At 35.0% G+C, this 20,174-nt stretch overlaps 1 protein-coding gene across 4 annotated transcripts in view; it reads left to right on the top strand.

Moving 5' to 3' along the window:
• The window catches only part of brp (ELKS/RAB6-interacting/CAST family member bruchpilot), a 43,584-nt gene that overhangs the window by 20,765 nt on the left and 2,645 nt on the right, over positions 1 to 20,174 (top strand). The window contains exons 2-19 of one of the 4 annotated variants that reach the window (XM_090115228.1): positions 1,721 to 1,870; positions 2,447 to 2,543; positions 3,014 to 3,069; positions 4,875 to 5,042; positions 5,577 to 5,723; positions 6,494 to 7,239; positions 7,864 to 8,074; positions 8,747 to 8,899; positions 11,580 to 11,768; positions 12,130 to 12,269; positions 12,370 to 14,539; positions 15,803 to 16,066; positions 16,345 to 16,550; positions 16,782 to 16,845; positions 17,892 to 18,557; positions 18,811 to 18,971; positions 19,412 to 19,559; positions 19,842 to 19,958. In XM_090115228.1, coding sequence (XP_089971354.1) covers positions 1,721 to 1,870; positions 2,447 to 2,543; positions 3,014 to 3,069; positions 4,875 to 5,042; positions 5,577 to 5,723; positions 6,494 to 7,239; positions 7,864 to 8,074; positions 8,747 to 8,899; positions 11,580 to 11,768; positions 12,130 to 12,269; positions 12,370 to 14,539; positions 15,803 to 16,066; positions 16,345 to 16,550; positions 16,782 to 16,845; positions 17,892 to 18,557; positions 18,811 to 18,971; positions 19,412 to 19,559; positions 19,842 to 19,958 — 5,853 coding nt within the window. Of the gene's footprint in view, positions 1 to 1,720; positions 1,871 to 2,446; positions 2,544 to 2,989; positions 3,070 to 4,874; positions 5,043 to 5,576; positions 5,724 to 6,493; positions 7,240 to 7,863; positions 8,075 to 8,746; positions 8,900 to 11,579; positions 11,769 to 12,129; positions 12,270 to 12,369; positions 14,540 to 15,802; positions 16,067 to 16,344; positions 16,551 to 16,781; positions 16,846 to 17,218; positions 18,558 to 18,810; positions 18,972 to 19,411; positions 19,560 to 19,841; positions 19,959 to 20,174 lie in introns of those variants that run through there. The other 3 variants (XM_090115227.1, XM_090115231.1, XM_090115229.1) reach the window with 3 other exon arrangements.

The following is a 20,174-nucleotide window of genomic DNA, read 5'->3' as shown; positions in this document are numbered from 1 at the left end:
GATGGTGATGAATCAAACTAAAACTAAACTATTAAAACTATGGTTATTTACAAGATCACTAACGTAAACATTTATTTCTTCACAAAAACCGCTTCTAGAAGCACTTTTGAGTCGTCAAAACATAGATTACCATTTACCACCAGTTCGGAAAGCAGTTTTTACATATGAGAGCTGGAAATAAATTCTGTAGTATCTATCTTACAAATACAAAAAAGCCTTCCTCTACGTCTACGCCTCCTTAATTATAAACGTTTAAGTTTGTGAGAATAGATTGGACAAATGTGTATCCCTTTTTACTCTCCCAAAAACATCGGTCAGAACTGTGCGAAATTTAGTAGAGAGATACATAATAATCTGGATTAGCATGTAGGCTACTTTTTACCCGGGTACGACGCGCGTGCCTGCTTTCATTTCATTTTCATTCATCCTATACTATGATAGAAATTCGAGTTACTCAATCCAAAACACAAAAACAATGATACGTATCTTCTTGATACATAGATTCACACTATAAGCTCTATTAAACTAAGTAGTATACTTAGTTATATAATGGGCGAATTTTCCTTGGTTTTTCACTTCGAAAAACTAGTGTGAACGGTATGAAATAAGTTTTGTCACTTTCGGGAAATGAGAATATGCTTCCAATACTTAAGGTCGTTTGTTACACTTGTGCATTCTTTTGTGACAGTAATAAATCGTACAATAACTTCTTATTTATAATTTTATGTTTCACTTAATGCTGTTACTTTTTTGTGTAACTCTATATTTTATTTTAAAGGGAAATACTTTTTAAAGCTTTTTATTTGGTATTTTAATATTTAAACTACTTTCATGACAATGACTAATTAAAAACGGTCATAATTCAATACGATTTATGTGTAATTTTTTACAAAATACGTAGAACAAGTAAATAAATTTTTCGTGAAATTCTTACTAGTTGTGATTGTAAGATTGCGTTTTATAGTTTTAATTTTAAACTACAAATAATTTGCTGAAGTATTTGTATAAAGAATAAGGCTAATTTTGTACAAGGACATTATAAGTAGGTAAATTTTTTCGGCTCTACCTTACGACGCTTATTACATACATACTTGCTAGGTACCTGATTTTATTTTGCCTTATATATTATTTCATACAATTTCTTATACCGCTTCGCTAATGTGCGCATTTTGTCTATGAAACAGGTGGTAGCAAAGCTGAGCGGGTTGCTTGTTATGGGTTTACACATAGAGTTTTAAGAATTCATATTTGAAAAAAACTGCGTCTGCAATTTTATAAGTATTTTTTTTACGTACTCAGCGTATGCAAAACTATAACCTCCTTTGAGCTAAGTATACCAACAGTGGGACCCCCTGTATTCAAACTATTTAGGCGAAATTCTTATGAAAATGTATTCGGCTTAAAATAGAAAACAAGTATCTGAACAAATTGGATAGGTGTCTTACTTAGGCCGTTGAATATAATGATAGAGTTGTAATTAATAATTTTTTACGAAAATAAAATCTGACCGTACATTTTCAAGCTTTCCTACAAACAGATACTTTTTTTTTAATTTTGTATTATTTGGTTCACAACTTGGAATTGACACAAACAGGGTTAAAAACTATTTACTAAAAACATTTGTAATTTCTAAATTAGTGAGCACATCGCGCATAGCGAAACTACTTATACTAATAAATAGATACACATAACACATATTAAATAAATAATGATATTACAGAAACAAGCAATGCTAGTACGTCAATTGGAAGAAGAACTTAGACTGCGCATGCGCCAGCCCGCTCCAGAGTTACAGCAACAACTTGAGGCACTTTACGCGGAAAATGAACATCTACAACGGGAAATAGCTATTTTGAGGGACACTATCAAGGTATTATTTAATTATATTATTGAAGAGAAACTTCTTTATCGGGGTTGGAAAAAAATTTAGTGTAACATTATTTCGTTACGCGTGGCATTTTTCCGTTACGCGCCATCTTTTTTTCTTATCCCTATCACGCGTGATTCGACGTATTTCTGTAAAGTTGCATATAGTAAATTATTTTTTGAAAAATAAGGTCATAAAGAAGTTTCACTTCTTACGTGTGTACACGCACATATTTTTTTTTCATATCAGGAATTATTACGAAATAGCGTCTCCGATATTAGAAGGAACAATTTAATTTTTCTGTTTTACCTAGCCCTAATTTGAACAAAATCAAAAAGAACTTAATGTAAAGAAAATCTTGAGAAATCAGAACGGGAATGAAATCTATATATTATGTGAGTCCTTGCGAATGTAATAATAACCTAATATTTATTTACCAATAATATATGTAATGAAAAATAGATTTTCCCTTCATCAGAGAGTGTTCGTTCTCAGTCTCATAAAAACTTAAATGAATTAACATTATTTAATCATTTTCTCTTATTTATTTTGGGTTAAATTATTATTATTATTATACAGGAACTTGAATTACGAATTGAGACCCAGAAGCAAACGTTACAGGCCAGAGATGAAAGTATTAAGAAATTATTGGAAATGCTACAGAATAAGGGAATGGGTAAGTTCATATTACCTATTATTTAAAATTTTCTTCCACTTCTAAATATCATCTGCCTCTATAGGCTCTAAAACTAGAACTAATGAAAACATAATAAGTTGTACTTACACTTAATATGCAGAATATTTAACTTTCAAAAGCCAGTGATATTGGACACATTGAAGAATCCAAACTAAAGCCTGAATATTTTGTAATATTTGTATGTATAAGTATATTAAATTATATAGGCGGTAAAGGAAGCCCGCCAGAACTAATAAAAAAAAAAAATATTTTCCATGTTTTAATTGTAAAATAATTATTTTTTAGATTTCATTCGACGATTACATCTACAATGAATATAAGAGTAAAACTTGTAGTAATTATTTGTGTACTGAATATACTTTTTTGCATGCTAATTATATAATAATAAACCTGGTGGTAGACGAATGTATATAATATTGTTTCAGTTACTCACACAAAGTATTTTCCAGGTAAGGAAGAAGAAAGGCAAATGTTCCAGCAAATGCAAGCAATGGCACAAAAACAGGTAATTGTTTCATACTTGATGAATGTCAGTATTGCATGCAGTGTTAGACTATTATTCTAATAAAGGGAAATTTCACATTAGAGTAACGCCAGAAATTTTCCTCGATCAGAATTATTCTCTGACCGGTAGATTTCCTGCACCTCTTCTATATAAATGGCACGTCACCGCTTTCTCATATATATGTGTATTTACCACATGGGCGTTTTATTTTGTGATACCTTTATCAGTCACTGTTTCTGTTAGTGTTGTTCTTGATAGTTTCATTTCATTAATTTCTCCAGCCGAATGTTCTGTCGCGACGCCTTATCCCACCCACTGTGGCTTCTCTCAACTCGCTTCCTCTTCACCTCCATACACCCGAGCTTGTTCCCGAGCACAGTTTATTTCCCACCCGCGTCGACGTCCGAGCGTCCCATCGGCTGACACGTACGTCACGATCGTTGCATGTTTAGCTCATTACGACCCGTCACATGAACCCTAGCGAAGACCGTCTCGTTATTTCATTGGTTCAGTTTTGTGTTAAAATTCGTTTCCGCTGGGGCTACCGCTCGCGTCACTGCGGAGGTCGCCCGTAGCCCCAGCGAGGCGGTAGCGAGCGGACGCGTGGCGGGCGTGTAGGGGCGGCCGGCGCGTGCTGACCGACTCGCGTGTGGCAGGAGCTCAAGGCGACGGCGGACACGCTGAGGGCGCTGCAGATGCAGCTGGAGCGCGCGCTGGCCGCCGCCGGGCTGCCGGGCGGCTCCGCGGGCGCCACGCTCACGGCGGTCCTGGAGACCAAGGAGGCGCGCATAGCGACGCTGGAGCGGCAAGTGGCCCTCCTGGAGAGCGAGCTCGCCGCTTTCGCGTCCCCGCCGCCGCCCTCGCTCTCGCACGCCTCGCTTTACGATAAGGCCGAACCTCCCTTCAAGCGACAAGTAAGTTTTCTGCTCAACGACGTCCGCGTCACCACGGACGGGCGGCCCCTCCAGCCGCAGCCGCCGCGGTACTACAGATACGCCACGACCCTGTGACTGCGTTCGCGTCCGCGTTCATTGAGAGCCGTCGATGTATTTTTGTGTATTGTTTATTGTTAAGAGATCGATATTTTGTTATATAGGATAGGCCCGTAGAATGTATATCGTGTGAGATTACGTTAACGATTAAGACTGTCGAGGTCGTAAGCTACGTTTTTGTAAATTGATTATGTGTTTTGATAAACGCTTTCGGTGTGATCGCAACTCATCGTCCAGTATAGCTTGGTCCCGCGCCACCCATCACTAGTATAGCTCACACGACCTCTTCATGTAGTCGTCATGTCATCAGTCTCTTCACAGTATCGGTAGATAAATGTATCACAATGTAGGCGCCCGTTCATTGACGACGTTTATTCGATGATATTTTTATCTCTTCGATGCTGGAAAACTTTCTTTTGACTCATTAGCTTTACAATTACGAACGCTAGTTCTAGATAAACAGAAAGTTTTCCAGATATGAACAATGAATTCGAATCGGCTCGATTGTATAAAGTAAATTAATTGCATGTAGAAACTAAATTAAGATACGTCGAAATGTCTTCCACGGCACTGATAGAATTAAGTGCTGAAAACATTTCTAACACTTCTTTATCTATCGAAGCTTGAGCCGCTTGAATATCGATACTAACTTAACTTCAACCGTATCCATGCTAATGAGTAGCATATGTTTGACATCAGTATCATTTCCGCCATCACTTATCGCCTATGTAGATAGATTTTCTTTGAATGAATTTGTGGTTTTTCTAATCGTATGTTCGGATTTATTTGATTTTTTGATGCTGCTATGAGCAGTTGGATGAGTTCCGTCTGGAGATTCAGAGGCGAGACCAGGAGATCTTGGCGATGGCAGCGAAGATGAAGGCGTTAGAGGAGCAGCACCAGGACTACCAGCGGCACATCGCCGTGCTCAAGGAGTCCCTGTGCGCCAAGGAGGAGCACTACAGCATGCTACAGACTGACGTAAGAACATTTTTAATTGAAATTCATCCGTTGAAATAATAAAATATTTTTTTTTAATTACAACTAAGCATAAATTCTTTAAAATATGTTTCAAGTACTAAGTTTGATAGAAAAACACATAATGGGAAAAAGTTGTAAATATGAAAGTTGTAAGTATGGTAGATTAGAGACGTTATATCAAAATAAACATATATTTTCTACATTTGGTATTTTAAATAATATAGTTACATATTTTCATATTCATACATATTTGAAAGAAACATTAGTACAGTACTCATTAATATACTACAAAATATTCGTCATTATCTATACTAATATTATAAAGCTGAAGAGTTTGTTTGTTTGAACGCGCTAATCTCAGGAACTACGGCTCCGATTTGAAAAATTATTTCGGTGTTAGATAGCCCATTTATTTAGGAAGGCTATAGGCTATATATATCATTACGCTAAGGAGCGGAGCCACGCGGGTGAAACCGCAAAGCGCAGCTATTATATCATACAAATAAATTATTAACATAACTAATACCTGTGTAGGTTGAAGAACTAAAAGCTCGTCTGGATGAAAAGAGTAGACTCGTGGAAAAGAAGACAGCTGCAGCAATGGCTGCTGCGCACGAGTTGGCAGAACTAAGAGATCACTCTGAAATCAAGGACAGGAAGATTAACGTGCTGCAGAGGAAGGTAAATGAATGTTGGTGCTGTAGAAAATGTAAAGTATTATGACATTGGGCTAGAGATATTTGCTAATCGAAAAATTTCAATCTGTGTATACTACTTCTATGTTTTATTAGGTATCTGTTAGAATTGATGTTACATGAATATAAAAATTTCCTGTGGCATATTATTGAACAAATAACAGATGTTATAGAGTAGGCTTCAATTGGAGGTCTTACTCCTTTGTAGCTTAAATAAATAAAGTATGTAATAGAAATAAATATAATGAATATAATGTTATAGAATATAATGTTCAATGTTCATTTCATTCCAAGTTCCAGTATTATTTTTTGAAATGAAATAGATTACATAGAATTTTAAAATCTATTTTTGTAAGGTGGCAAATGTGTACCTAATTGTATTTAATTTCAATACTTTCGTTTTGTTCACTGTTATTTATGTATATTTGATTTCGTCTTCGAATTTTTTACGTCCCAAGCTTGAGTATTATTAAGTAAATATTTATTTTTATAGTTACGTTTTGTACATTTTATTTTTAAATATATGTATTTATTGTTTTATTATGTGTTTTGTTTTTATTTTTCGTGGTGTTGTAACGCTAGTGGCTACATTTATGTTTAATTTTATATTATTTTGTGTTATGTTGTTATATTTTGGTATAAGGTATGTAGTATTTTTATTTTTGTATCATTTATTTTCATTTATGTAAATATTTTATATATTTTTTGGTATCATAAAAGAGCTTGACATATTCTTACATAATTCAAAATTTTTAGATTGAAAACCTTGAAGACTTACTCAAAGAGAAAGACAACCAAGTCGATATGGCCAGAGCCAGACTGAATGCAATGCAAGCGCATCATTGTTCCTCAGAAGGTGCTTTATCATCTCTAGAAGAAGTTATAGGCGATAAAGAGAAACAAATCCAACAGCTTAGAGAACAGAGAGACAGAGCCGAACATGAAAAGAACGAAGAAAGAGAGCTTCATGAGAGAGAATTAGCCGATTACAAGATGAAACTGCATGCACTCGAAAGTGAGGTAGAAAAACTGGGCGCAAGACTCGAAAGAGCTTCAGCCGAGAAGGACAGGCTTGAAGCGAAATTAGAAAGTTCACAGTCCGAATTGGGTAAATCTAAAGCAGAGTTAGACAAAGCAGCAAGTGAAGTGGGAAGATCTGGTGCCGATTGGGAAGCTGCAAAACAACGCCTCGCTAGACTAGAATTAGAAAACGAAAGGCTTAAGCACGAATTAGAGAGGTCTCAAACTACGTTTGGTAGAAGCACATTAACGACGTCACAGGAACTGGACAGAGTGCAAGAGAAAGCTGATAAGATGGCCACTGATTTGAGAAGGACACAAGCAGAGTTGCGAGTGACACAAGCAGATGCGGAAAGGTCCAGAGCTGAAGCTGGTGCGTTACAAGAAAAGTTAGAGAAATCACAAGGGGAGGTCTATCGTCTCAAAGCAAAACTCGAAAATGCACAAACCGAACAGGATAGCTTGAAGGAAGAATATGATCGGTGAGTATTGTTTAAAATTTTATCATTGTATTTATCTAAAAACGTCATACATATTTTTGCATAAAAAAAGTCATACTAGCTAAAAAAATTGGATAAAAATTTAGGCGAATTATCTTATCAATGTTGAAATTACATTTTAGAGTTTCTTCATAACTTGAAAATATGATAAAGATCACGCTTTTGTGAGCTTTAAGTGACAAACTTTATTAAAATAATAAAGTAATATGAAAAGTTGAGATGGTCCCAGATTGCGACAAAATTTCTTAAGAGAAATGATTTTACATAAATTCTTGTAGAGTTTATCCTAAATCGATATTGAGTAATCATATTATATTTTATTAAATTTTCCTTTCATTTCAATTTTTTCGATTGCAAGGATTAAGTTTTACCAAAAATATGAAGATTCATTTTGTTGTATTAAAAATTCTCTTCGTGCACATCCTGCTTAGTATTTTATATTTCAAAAAACAATACATATACTTTTTTAATATTTTCAGATAAACATATACATTTTTTATATTCATCCATTAAAGATAAATGTTTATTGTATTATAAACAAAAAAAATCTAATTTAACCGTAAGCCTTCTGAAGTCAATATACAGATAACCTCAAATTCCCTACAGGGTACAATCATCCATCAGTCGTCTCCACTCAGAACGTGACAAGGCCATAGCAGAACTAGACAAGGCACGAGAAGAACTAGAAAGAACACAGGCAACATTGGGCAAGGCACAGTTACAGCAAGATAAGTTACAGGCATCACTGGATGCGGCTCATTCAGAGATCGATAAACTGCAAGAGAAATTGGATAAATCTGCTGTGGAAGTTAGGAAGGTAATTATATTGAAATTGACGTTTCTTTATAATTTAGGTCAATCAATTGCCACGTAAAGGATCCTACTAGATTTCAGTGTGTAACTTCATATGTCGGTTAGGTATTAGTTTATTTATTTAACGAAAATGAATTGACCGTTGTGTATCGAATTTCATTTACAAATGTTCTATAGTATAGTTTGTTCCGACTTCAAATTTGGCTGTTACGCATATTTACTCAATTAGAATAATCAAACATTTTAACAATCATTATATGGCCTTCTGATAACACCATAACCAAATAAACGTAATACATTAAACTGAAATACGTACCTACCAAACTGAAGAGATGAATTGACAAGAAATAATGTAGAGACTGGCCGGATGGCTTGGTTGGTAGTGGCCCTGCCTTCCAAGCCAGAGGTCGTGGGTTCGATTCCCACCCAGGGCAAATATTTGTGTGCTGAACATAGATGTTTGCTCTGTGTCTGGGTGTTAATTATCTATATAAGTATTTATTTAAAATTATATATGTATGTTTATCAACCATCTGGTTTCCATAACACAATCGAAAGCTTAGTATGGGATCAGACCGTGCCGTGTGTGAAAATTTTCCCGAAATATTTATTTATTTATAATAACACACTAACACATGTTATAATGTTCTCTACAAAAAACCATCATTGTCAACAGTTACAAGTAGACCGCGAGAAATCAGCTTACGATTTCGAGTCACTCCAATCACAACTGGACAAGGCATTGGGTCAAGCAGCTCGTTTACAGAAGGAAAGGGACACCGCTCAATTGGACGCTGACCGGTTTAGAGACAAGCATGAGAAGGCACAAGTAAGTAGACTCAATTGAGCGTTTATGAAAGAGTAAATGGTGATATTGTTAAGGAAAATTGTTGTTTTATATACCTATACTAGCGGTCCGCCCCGGCTTCGCCCGTGGTACATATGAAAAATAGATGTTGGCCGATTCTCAGACTTACCCGATATGCACAGAAAATTTCATGAGAATCGGTCCACCCGTTTCGGAGGAGTATGCAGACTAACATTGTGACACGAGAATTTTATATATAAGATATTACTATAAGCTGGAGGTTTTTATGAAATACAATCTTCCACCACCAATATTAAACTCCATCTCATTAAACTCTTTCAAACAAAAATACAAAAAATATTTATTACATGAGTTTAAATTCCAACCTTAGTTGTGTGATGGGTTTAACTTTTACTATGTTTACAAATATTTTATATTATGTAGGTATATGATCTATCTGTCTATATTATGTATTTATTATTATGATTTAATTTTAAACATTTATCTATTTATATGTCATGTTAAATTATCATAAGTACATGTTTTTGCTCTTATTAGTTTACATTATATCATAATATTATATTTTTGAACGCACTGCCGCTCCAATCGCTTCAAAGAGGGGCCACTGAAAATCAGTGTTGCAACAGCTGCGTTGCAATTTATGCTGAGTGGCTACCATTTTGGCTCCACTTCTTAATTTTATATCTTTTAATTTAGTTATATATATTTTAATTTTACTGTGTTTGAATTGTATTGTCTTAATCTAATTGTATTGTGTGCGTGTTATCTTTTTGTGGAGTCAAATAAATGATCTTTCTTTCTTTCTTTCTTAAATAAATATGGAGTAGATTGAAAAAACAGTTTGGACTTGGACAAATTGGTATATTCTTATGTTTTATGTATTATAGAAAGAAAAATCGTAAATTAACATAATAATAGACTTGGCATGATTATGTTTACAAGCTTACATTGCTAAATTTTGATAAGAATATAAAAATAATTTCAATCCATACTTCTGTAATAAAATAAAAAGTTGAAGCCTTAAACAAAGAGAAAAATAGGCAAAAAATTAATCACCTGAATCTTACGTTTTTACCCCTGGTTGGGTTTAATTAAATCAGCTTTGTAATGAACTAATAAAAAAGGTATAATTATTACTTCAAACCTTCGTGATTATTTGCCATTAAAGTGAATTGGTATATTAAATTATTAAACCTACTAATCATTCCATTTGTAGGTTTACCTAGAACTTAATAATTTTCTCATTTTTAAATTTCCTTTATTTTACATTTGCTCAGGCACATTGTATAACATAATTTAAAGAGTGACGGCAAACTTAAAAGTAATAGTAGACTGTACCATATTACACTTATACTTAATGATATTATAGTATTGAACAGGAGTAAAGTCAGGGCAAATAACTAACGAAAAAGAAAGCATCATTTACACTCTAGTCACGTAAAACCCCAAAAATTAGGCGATATAATGCCGCTAAAAATGAGGTCACAGTCTTGATGGACGGGAATCAAGATTATTACAAAATGGAGCTTTCTGAAGAGCGTAAAGATATTCTCAAATGTAATAAAACACTTGGCAAGCTTCACTGTATGCGTAATGCGTTCGTCTCTCATATGTCTAGACGAGGTGGCGTCTGTGTATCAACATGACTGTACTGTCATAATAAATTATGTGATTGATTATGTGTTTTGTTTGGTTTGATGTGGTTTTAATTGACGGTCGTAAAGCTTTACGATATGGAATCTTTACTAATATTATAAAGCTGAAGAGTTTGTTTGTTTGTTTGAACGCGCTAATCTCAGGAACTACTGGTCCGTTTTGAAAAATTATTTCGGTGTTAGATAGCCCATTTATCGAGGAAGGCTGGCTATATAATCACGCTAAGACCAAAGGAGCGGAGCAACGCGGGTGAAACTGCGGAGCACAGCTAGTGTATTTTATTAATTGCATATTATTCAATAAATACGAATAGTAAATTTTATTAAAGATCTGCTATATTTGAACTTTATCACAAGATCTTTGGCCCAGACGTAACAAAGTTATGGGTATATAAATATTGATTGTCCCTTCGCACGAATAGTTTGTAAAGGGACAAGTTAGGTGGAACTGTGCCAAGAAGAATATGATTCAGTTTGTACTTAATATAGGCTAGCTCTTGTACATTGAATTGGCAGATTTGTGAATTCAACGCATTTGTTGTGCTATTTATTGTTAATGAGATTGAATGCTACTAATTTTTATCGATGATATAATTAGTATAGGATATGGATACACAATTTTTCGTCAATATTCCACGATTACTAATGTGTACTACAGTACATGTTTACTAATCTAAAGTTTAATTTTCCTGAAAATTTAGCTTATGTAGGCGACTTCATCTGCGTAGCATCTAAAGTTTCAGAATTTTCTATACAAATACCCAATTTTTCAATATTTTCGTATTTTTTTCTACAAACAACTTTTAAAATTGTATTGTAACTGCAAATTAATGGCAGGTAATTTCTTACAAAATTTTGTAATCAAATGGTTATAACTACATGCAAATTTTGCATGAAAACGTACTTACCGTTACCAAGTTATTAATTAGACAGGGGGTGAATTTCGATTTAATACAAGTACACAATATAACATACAATTTAAATACACTTCTTCCAAATCACCTAACCGTCAATTTTGTCCGCAGGCACTTATAGCGCGCATACAAAAAGAGCGCGATTCAGCGCTTGCAGACGCTGCAAGCTGCCGCGAGCGGGCGGAAGCAGCGGCTGCAGCGGCTAACCGCGCTGCGAGAGACCGCGATAGTGCTGCCACGGAGTTGGACGTGCTAAGGGAGAGATGGGAAAAAGCGCATCAGCAGCATCAGAAATTGACTGTGAGTTAGATAAATTGTTAGATTTTGTTCTTATGTTGATTGCCTGAATGATTTATAACAGACGTATAACGGCCACTAAAAATATTTTTGCTTAAATATTTGCTTGAAATAAATTTACTGTTTACCTTTAATAAGACAATATGTTTTTCAATATTTAATCCATGAAAAAGGTCTTAAATTAAAAGTTTTTTCTCGTAAGTTTCAAATTGAAATTTTATAAAAAAATCTAATCACAATTTAAAGCAAAATATAGTAAGTTCATCATTATATGATGAACTTACTATATTTTAAAATAATTAATTTTAGTAAAATTGAAAGAATAACAAAAATAAGCTCTTATACATTTTGATTTTATTTTCAGATGGAACGAGATGACGCCCTCACTGAATTAGAAATATTGAAAGAGAAATTAGACAAAGCCTTGTATTCAACACAAAAGACCATAGAGGAAAAAGAGACCGCGCACAAAGAATACGAAAAAATGCTTGAGAAGTATGATAGGTACATTGTATTCTATGTCGTCTTGTGGCTTATTGTGTGGTGTTGTAAAAAAGCAAATAACTTATCATATAACAAAACTTATCTTTTTTTTTTGTTTCAGATCTCAAAACGAAATATATAGACTGCAAAACAAGATAGACATACTGGAAGCTGATAAAGACCGTTTAGAATTGGAATTGGAAAAACAAGTTCACTTATCTACCAAATCTAGGGATGATCTAAGGAAACTGCAAGACGAATCCGCAAGACTACAGGAAATGTATGACAGGGCATCTTTACAATTAGGCAGGACCAAAGAACAGGAAGAGAAAGCAAAGGAAGATATGGATAGACTATGTGTTGACATTGAAATGGTGAGAGACCGTTACGAAAAGAGTCAGATCGAGCTGCGAAGACTGCAAGCAGAGAAAGAAAAATTAGTGGCAGACAGTGAACGTTTACAGTTTGAATATGACAGAGCAATGACACAGTGTGGTAAAGCACAAGCGTCCAATGAAAAGACACAAGAAGAAATGGCCAGAGTGCAGGTAGAACTCGAAAAGATGTACGATAAGCACGACAAAGTATCGGCCGAGTTGAGAAGGGTTCAGGCTGAATTAGATAAAGTTAAAGCGGATGCGTCAGGTGCCCGAGAAGAAGCAGAACGATATGCAGCGCGTTACGGAAAGTATCATGATACGAAGGAAGAACACGAAAGAACTAAGTTGGAAGTTGAACGGCTTCGCACACGGCTAGAGAAGACAACACTAGAGCTGGAGCGCGCACGCAAAGCGGAAGAAGAGGTTACCCGTCTACGTTCCGAACTAGAACGCGTCGAGGGTCTCCGAGGTAAATACCAATTCGAACAGGATAAATGGAGTACTGAATTAAGCCGCATGCAAACCGAACTCGATAAACACCGCGAACGATTCGAATCATCACAAACTGAAATCCAACGTCTGCAAGCTGAAAAGGAACAAGCGGAAACTAAATTACATGAATTGAATATACAGTTGGAACTGTCTAAGAACGAAGTGACGAAATTATCAACAGCCATGGAGAAACAGAGAACTGACCTTGAACGTGCTCACATTGAGTGTGAGAAGTTCAGGGATAGATGTGAGAAATTGAAACTGCGTTCGGATCAATTAGAAAAGGATAATGAGAGACTTAAAGGAGAACTCACACAAATAGAAAGAATGAAATTACAAGCAGTTGCTGGCGATAAGGCAAGGACGGAAGATAGACTAGAAATTGAACGACTCCGTGATAAATTAGAAAAGGCAATACAAGCAAGAGATGCAACAGAAATGGAGGCAGGCCGCTTAGCTAAAGAACTTGAAAAGTCACAAATGCATCTTGCGAAGTATCAGGAGACAAATGAGACGACACGCGTAGAGTACGATAGAATGACAAATGAATTAGGACGCATGCACGAACGATTAGAAAGAACAATATTAGAGATGCGGCAGATTGAACAAGAAAGGGATGCTCTCAGAGCTGAGATACAGAATACTAGACGTAATATAGAACAACAACAACGTACATTAGATCATCGCACGCAAGAAACATTAGTTAAATTACAACAGGAATTAGCTCAATCAGTGAGAGATAGAGAAAAGATGGCATCTATACTAGAACAAAGGGATAAACAAGCTGATGCAATAGAGAAGCAAATAGTCAAATTAGAGGCGGACACAAAGCAACTCACAATTGAACGCGATCAACTTGTAGCCCAATTAGAAAAGTCTCAGGACATGCTTGTGAACTTCCAACGAGAGTTGAATTCGTCAGAAACAGAACTGCAAAAGCAGCGAGAAGAAGTGAGACGATTGAAAGAGGAGCAAAGAAAAATCGCACAAGATTCCGAACGCGGTGCAAAATCTGTTATCGAGAGCCGCGACCGGGAAATTGCGAAATTACAACAACAAATGCAAGCTGTCTCAAAAGAAAAAGACTCTTTCAGGCAGCGCGCAGAAAAGGCTGAGAAAGAGGCACAGAGAGCCGCTGAGGTCGATAAATGGAAAGCCGTCGTCGAATCGGAAAAGACTAAAGCGATCGCAGCGGAGAAAGCGCTATCGGAATGCCAGCAACGCTTACACTCATTAGAGAAACAATTCCAGGCTCAACATCAGCAATTGCAGCAGCTGCAATCTCGCGGACCGTCCAACGTGCAAGAAGTACAGAAGCAGCTTGAAGCGGCTCAAGCGGAGGCGCGATCGCTCGCGGTGGAAAGGGAACGTTGCCAGTCGCAGCTGGAGATGCTCGTACAAGAATTGGAGAAGAGCCAGGTCAGTTGGAGGATCGCCCGGCCCACAGCTACCGGGAGGGATAGGGGTTGAATCGAGTTTCATGGGCTAGATTATCACTTTCTTATAATACCGTACACGAATTAAATGTTGTAATGTTTTAGTGACGAGCCAGAGCAACGGCTATTAGATTTGATTTAAGTCTTCTACTTTCACTCTCTTCTATTCCCGCAACACACATGACTACTGTCATTATTTAGTTATAAACTAAACGCTTTAAATGCTTTTTGACTTAAATTTTAATTCTTTAAATATTGGTAACAGTGTAAAACATTATAGTTACTATGCTATAGTTGTTTAGATTACTAGTTTTTACGAAAATACTCACATATTAATTGAATATAGCGAAACATATTTCTACGTTCAATAAATTTCTTTTATTACACATCTTCTCTTTATATCTTACGCGTTGCTCTTTGTTCCGTCCACCGCAGTATGAACACAAGACGAAACTCGATTGAACCGCAAATCGCGTTGTAATCATTGCACCGGTGCCATGGGTAGATTTTGATTTAATGTTCATGCGTTTCTTTTTGTTGAGTCATCATCGGTGTCATGTACATTGTTGTTGTATAGTAGCATGCCTCCCACGGCCCGCTGGGCATCCTCCAACCCCTCATTCGTATTTGTTTTATTAGTTTCATCATCGCAAAGTATTTCGGCGTCAGATTCATGAATGTAAATGTTTTCTCGGCAAGTTGCACCAGACATTTCCAAATCACAAACGCACCACCCACCATATCGCGATTGTAAAATGTTCGGTGCAAGAACGCTTCACGTTACGATAATTTTGTATATTTCAGCCATCGCTATTGCAACTGTGTATTGTGTTGTGTCATATATTAAAGTGTTTGAAACTTTCTATCTATCATTGAACGCATTGCTGCAATTATGATTTGCGTCTACGTGTTACAGCTTTTGTAATGATGGGCTTACGAGAACTTTTACTTTTGAAAGATCATAATTACAGTTGAAGCTTATTTGAATTGCTATATAAATGTAAATATTTCATGTTATAATCTTGCTGGTGATTTTTTTGTCACTGTCTATTCAAAAATTAATCACACTATGTTTCGCTTTAACTATAAATAAAAATATAAATGAATTCTAATTGCTTCAATATCAAGTTTATTTTTTTGCATGTACAGCGAAACATAGTGTGGTTACTTTAGTTGGTGACAAATTGAACACCAGCATTTGAAACATTATAGGATCGAACAGTAAAATAACGTTTCTGTGTAACAGCTCGATCTCCGAGAAGCGAACAAGAAACTCCAACAAGCTGGACAGAGCGGCAGAGCTGGGGACGATACGGCTCAGGCTAGAAAACAACTACAAGAAGAATTCAAGAAGCTAGAAGACGCAAGAAAACAATTTGAAGAGAACAGAAGAGCGGTGGAGAACAAACGGAAAGACGTGGAGGAGAAAGAGAAATCGCTAACGGAGTTAGACCGACAGTTAAAGAAGAGAAAAGAGCAAATGGACCAAATGGAAGCATCCTTAAGGAAGGTAAGAACAACAACAAATTGCAATAAGATAAGAACACCTATAACCTCTATTATGGAGTCTATTGCCTCCCTATAACTTAAAACAATACTCCGAACGGTGACATAAACCATCGTAAGGTAACCGACATGTCGAAGAATCAAAAGTTCGACGACATGTGACATCTGCCAACCCATGGAGACATGTGACAGCGTGCAAAGGGAACATATATGGGCTGAGGATGATGATGATGATGAATTATTTTTAATCATGATATTTACTAACTTCTTATAATTAAATAGGCCGGCGGCAGCACAGCAGCGGTAACAGAAATGAATCGCAAGCTCACAGACACGCAGAAAGAAGCCGACGATCTCAAGAAACAATTGGGTTCATCTCAGGAGGAGTCAAAGCGGTTGGCGGCTGAAACCGAGCGACTGTTGCAACTTGTGCAGATGTCGCAAGAGGAACAGGCGCAAAAGGAGAAGCAGATTATGGATTTGCAGCAGTGAGTAAACATAATTCAAATAGTGTAAGAGAATCACATCATATTAAATAACTTGTAAGGATATTATAAACATTTGCCAAATGAAAATCATAGAGGCAAACTCAATAAATAGGTATCTCAATCAATATTATAAAATGAACGAAAATCATGTCACGATAAATTTTATATGTTTGGAACGCAATATTTGTAATTCAATAAATAAATGAATACTAATAACAACTTACTTTTTAGGTCTGTGAGAAACCTTCAAGCCAAATTAAAAACTCAGCAACAAGCACAAGCACAAAGAGAAGAGGTAAAGTTTGCATTTTTCGTGTTATCTTCTAATACATATTTTTACTTGTTAACGTTATTTGCATTCCTTATTAATAAGATTCATATTAAAATTAACACTTTTGACGTTTCCTTTATTACAACTTAAAAATTCTTTAGTTATCTTTAAAACATCATGAAAGTACTTGTTAAACTTCAGATGATTCATTTATTAGTTTACTTGATCAACCTTATACTATAATAGAAAATTTTCTATGTATTCAATCAATATATTTTTGCATAATTATGATCATGATGCATTTATTTTATTAACATTAACATTGTTGAAGCAACCTGCAAATACTAATCTACTAACCTAACCCAAAACTAACAATTACTTTTACGCTGCATTTCAGGCCGGACCCGCTGGCTTCCTCAAAAGCTTTTTCTAAGTTAGCCCTTCTCAAGACTGTCGTTCATTTATTTTATCATTTTGTTTAATATTGTTCTTTAACTGTCGCACTTACTAACTATCCGTAAGCGACTTCTCCGACCTCCACGTCTTTCGGTAAATTATCATATTTAAGCTTTACAATCGCAATTCGTACTTAAGTAATGTTATTGATATTTGTATTGAATATATATTGTAATGAAGTGTTCAGATAATAATAATAAAGCGTCACCTCTTGTTGATAATCCTTGAAACCATGTATACAGGTTTTCTAATTGAGTTTATTGTAACCGGCACACAAGTAAGATAATTATTAGTTTAGCGATATTTTTAAGTGTTTAAATGGAAATTTAATCGTGTTCAGCGGGACTTGTTTTTTAAGTATTGATAATGAAATATTACAATATTGTAAAACTGTTAAGCAATCATGTATCTAGGTAGAACCGTAAGTCCACTAGTCCATGTTAACCAGCTTTTCTTGTTATGCGAATATCAATTGAGGAATAAACTGAAGTCTATGTTGGCCTTTCTCGAGTTATTTTTGAGTTTATACTGTTGATATGTTTTGTTACTGTCTAATTAATATTTATTTTTATTCATTTGATTACTTTCTTTCATTTTCTCACCCCTATCGTTAGGAATTATCGCGAGCAAGACAAAGCGAGATAGATGCAATCAGCGATCTAACAGACACTCTTAAAGAGAGAGACAGGCTTAAATGCAAGTTAGAAGAAAATAAGATGAGGATAATCGATTTAGAGATAGAGTTAAATGAGTCATCGCTTATACTTTCGGAAATCCTAAAAATATCAGATAGCCAAGACTTGAATAACTTAAAAAAGAGTAAGAGTTTCTTTGAATTGCAAAAGAGTGGTAAGGTAGTGGATAGGCTCGATAAATGCAAATTTAGTAGAAGTTACAATGACTTGCATACGGGAGACAGGAGTATGGTAAATATACAGAAGCTTACACGAAAGATAACAGATTTGACGAAAGAAATAGAAATAAAGAATTCGAAGATTATTGAACAACAGAAATGTATTTCGATATTGGAAGATGCGTTAAGAGAGAACAATAATATAGCTGAATTCGAACAATTATTAGCCGTGGTAAGAAGTAAAGATGAACGTATTGATGAATTAGAACAGATATTAAATAATAAATCTGGTACTGGGAAGAAATTATATAAAGAAAAAAGGATATTGGAATTGGAAGAAGCACTTAAAGAGTCCTTTTTGATTGCGTCGGAAAGAGAAAAGGTATTCTATGAAGAAGAGAAAAGGAGGATCGAAGCGATAAATATGGTAAGTTTTACATTATGAACTGCTTTACTTTGATTATATTTAAAATAATTGTTAGGTTTTAAGCTATTCATTATCTCGTGAAAACAAAATAGTGAATCCCCTTGAAATTGAAATGAGCAAAAAAACAACGAACTAAATTCCTACTTTCAAAGTTACATATATTTATCATAATACATATTTGCAGAATATTCTTTAGAAATAATAATGGCTCGCACGACTAGATAGCAGCATAATAAAAATGTTTATATTTCAGATGAAGAAAATGGAACAAAGGATTCGCTCGCTGCAAAACGCTTCAGTGCTGAATTGTGAAACCTGTTCAATGCTAACAAAGCGCTTGAAGCAGCTGGAAGGTTTGCTGCAAAGCTGCAAAATGAAACGGGAAGCAATGCTACGCCATTGGTCACGTGTCGTGTAAGTTATAGAATAGAAATAGACAATAGTAATAAAGACAACTATAAATTATGTACCAAACGTTCATATAATATAAAAAAAATATTATTTATCACTCAGTCAGTTGTGATTAGGTTTTCTAATGTTGAAACAAGTTCATACTGAAAATATCGATCTGATTTTGTACCATTACAAAAATATACAAAGAAAAAATTATTAATATAAGATTATTTTTTAGAGATATTAATTTAGATAAAAAATCAGGACAAAATAGATTAAACATAAATATATACTACGTCAAAAGGACGTAGGGCTCGTATTTTAAATATATCCGGTATAAGTCTTTGAATCGAAGTAAAATAAAAGGAACTGTGATTTCTACAAGTAGAAATTATTCATAATTTTAAAGAATAATAAACACGGTCAAAGTATTTTCATAGAATTTTATTTTTTTTTTATAGGCAAGATCTTTTGGAAGGTGCCATTAGTGAAAAAGATACTCAAATTGCTGAATTGGAAATTAAAGGCGTTCTAGATGAAAACGAGACAAAGGCATGCGACATATTAAAGAGTGAGAGAGATAAAATGCTGAACAGATTAAAAATGGAAGTGAGTATTTTTATATAATTTCACTTTATATAAATACATACCTACTTGATCTATTGACTCTGATTTCAAACGGCATTTATTTTATTGTGCAATAGTGTCACTTATTCATTATACAACATCTTAGAGAAAATCTAGATGGTAAGTCGTAATGTAGTTTTGTTTGTTGTTGTGTAGACAAAAAACAAAACTACACCTATCAACATACTCATTTCCCCATGAATTTTTGCCAACAGTTACCAAAAAACCCTTAAATAATTTTTGCACATACTACATTAATTTCAGAACGAAGCCTTACTACAATTTGAAAAAGAAACCGAATTACCTCAAGAGGAGAGTTCCTTGCCGACGACCGTCGACGATGTGTTAGCGGCCTGTGAAGATAATCAAGTAATTGTCTGGGTATAAAAGAATAAAAATTTTGGGAATGCGAGTGATTTTGACCTTTTTATCGTAATTTAATACGCATGGAATTGTGGTGTTCGGAAAACAAGGCCTATAACTTAGATGAAGATTTTTTTACCTCTCCATGCATAATCAACTAAATCATAAATCAAAATATTTCAAGGAAATTTTATCACATGTTCTTTTCTTGACTTCAGAATATGGATAGGTAAA

The sequence above is a fragment of the Colias eurytheme genome, chromosome 22 (genome assembly GCF_061535395.1).
Source record: "Colias eurytheme isolate Ceu_HAF_F1 chromosome 22, ilColEury1 Martin Lab GWU primary, whole genome shotgun sequence".
NCBI classification, from domain to species: domain Eukaryota; kingdom Metazoa; phylum Arthropoda; class Insecta; order Lepidoptera; family Pieridae; genus Colias; species Colias eurytheme.
The sequence above is the reverse complement of the archived record's forward strand: the minus strand, read 5'-3'. Positions and strand labels throughout refer to the sequence as shown.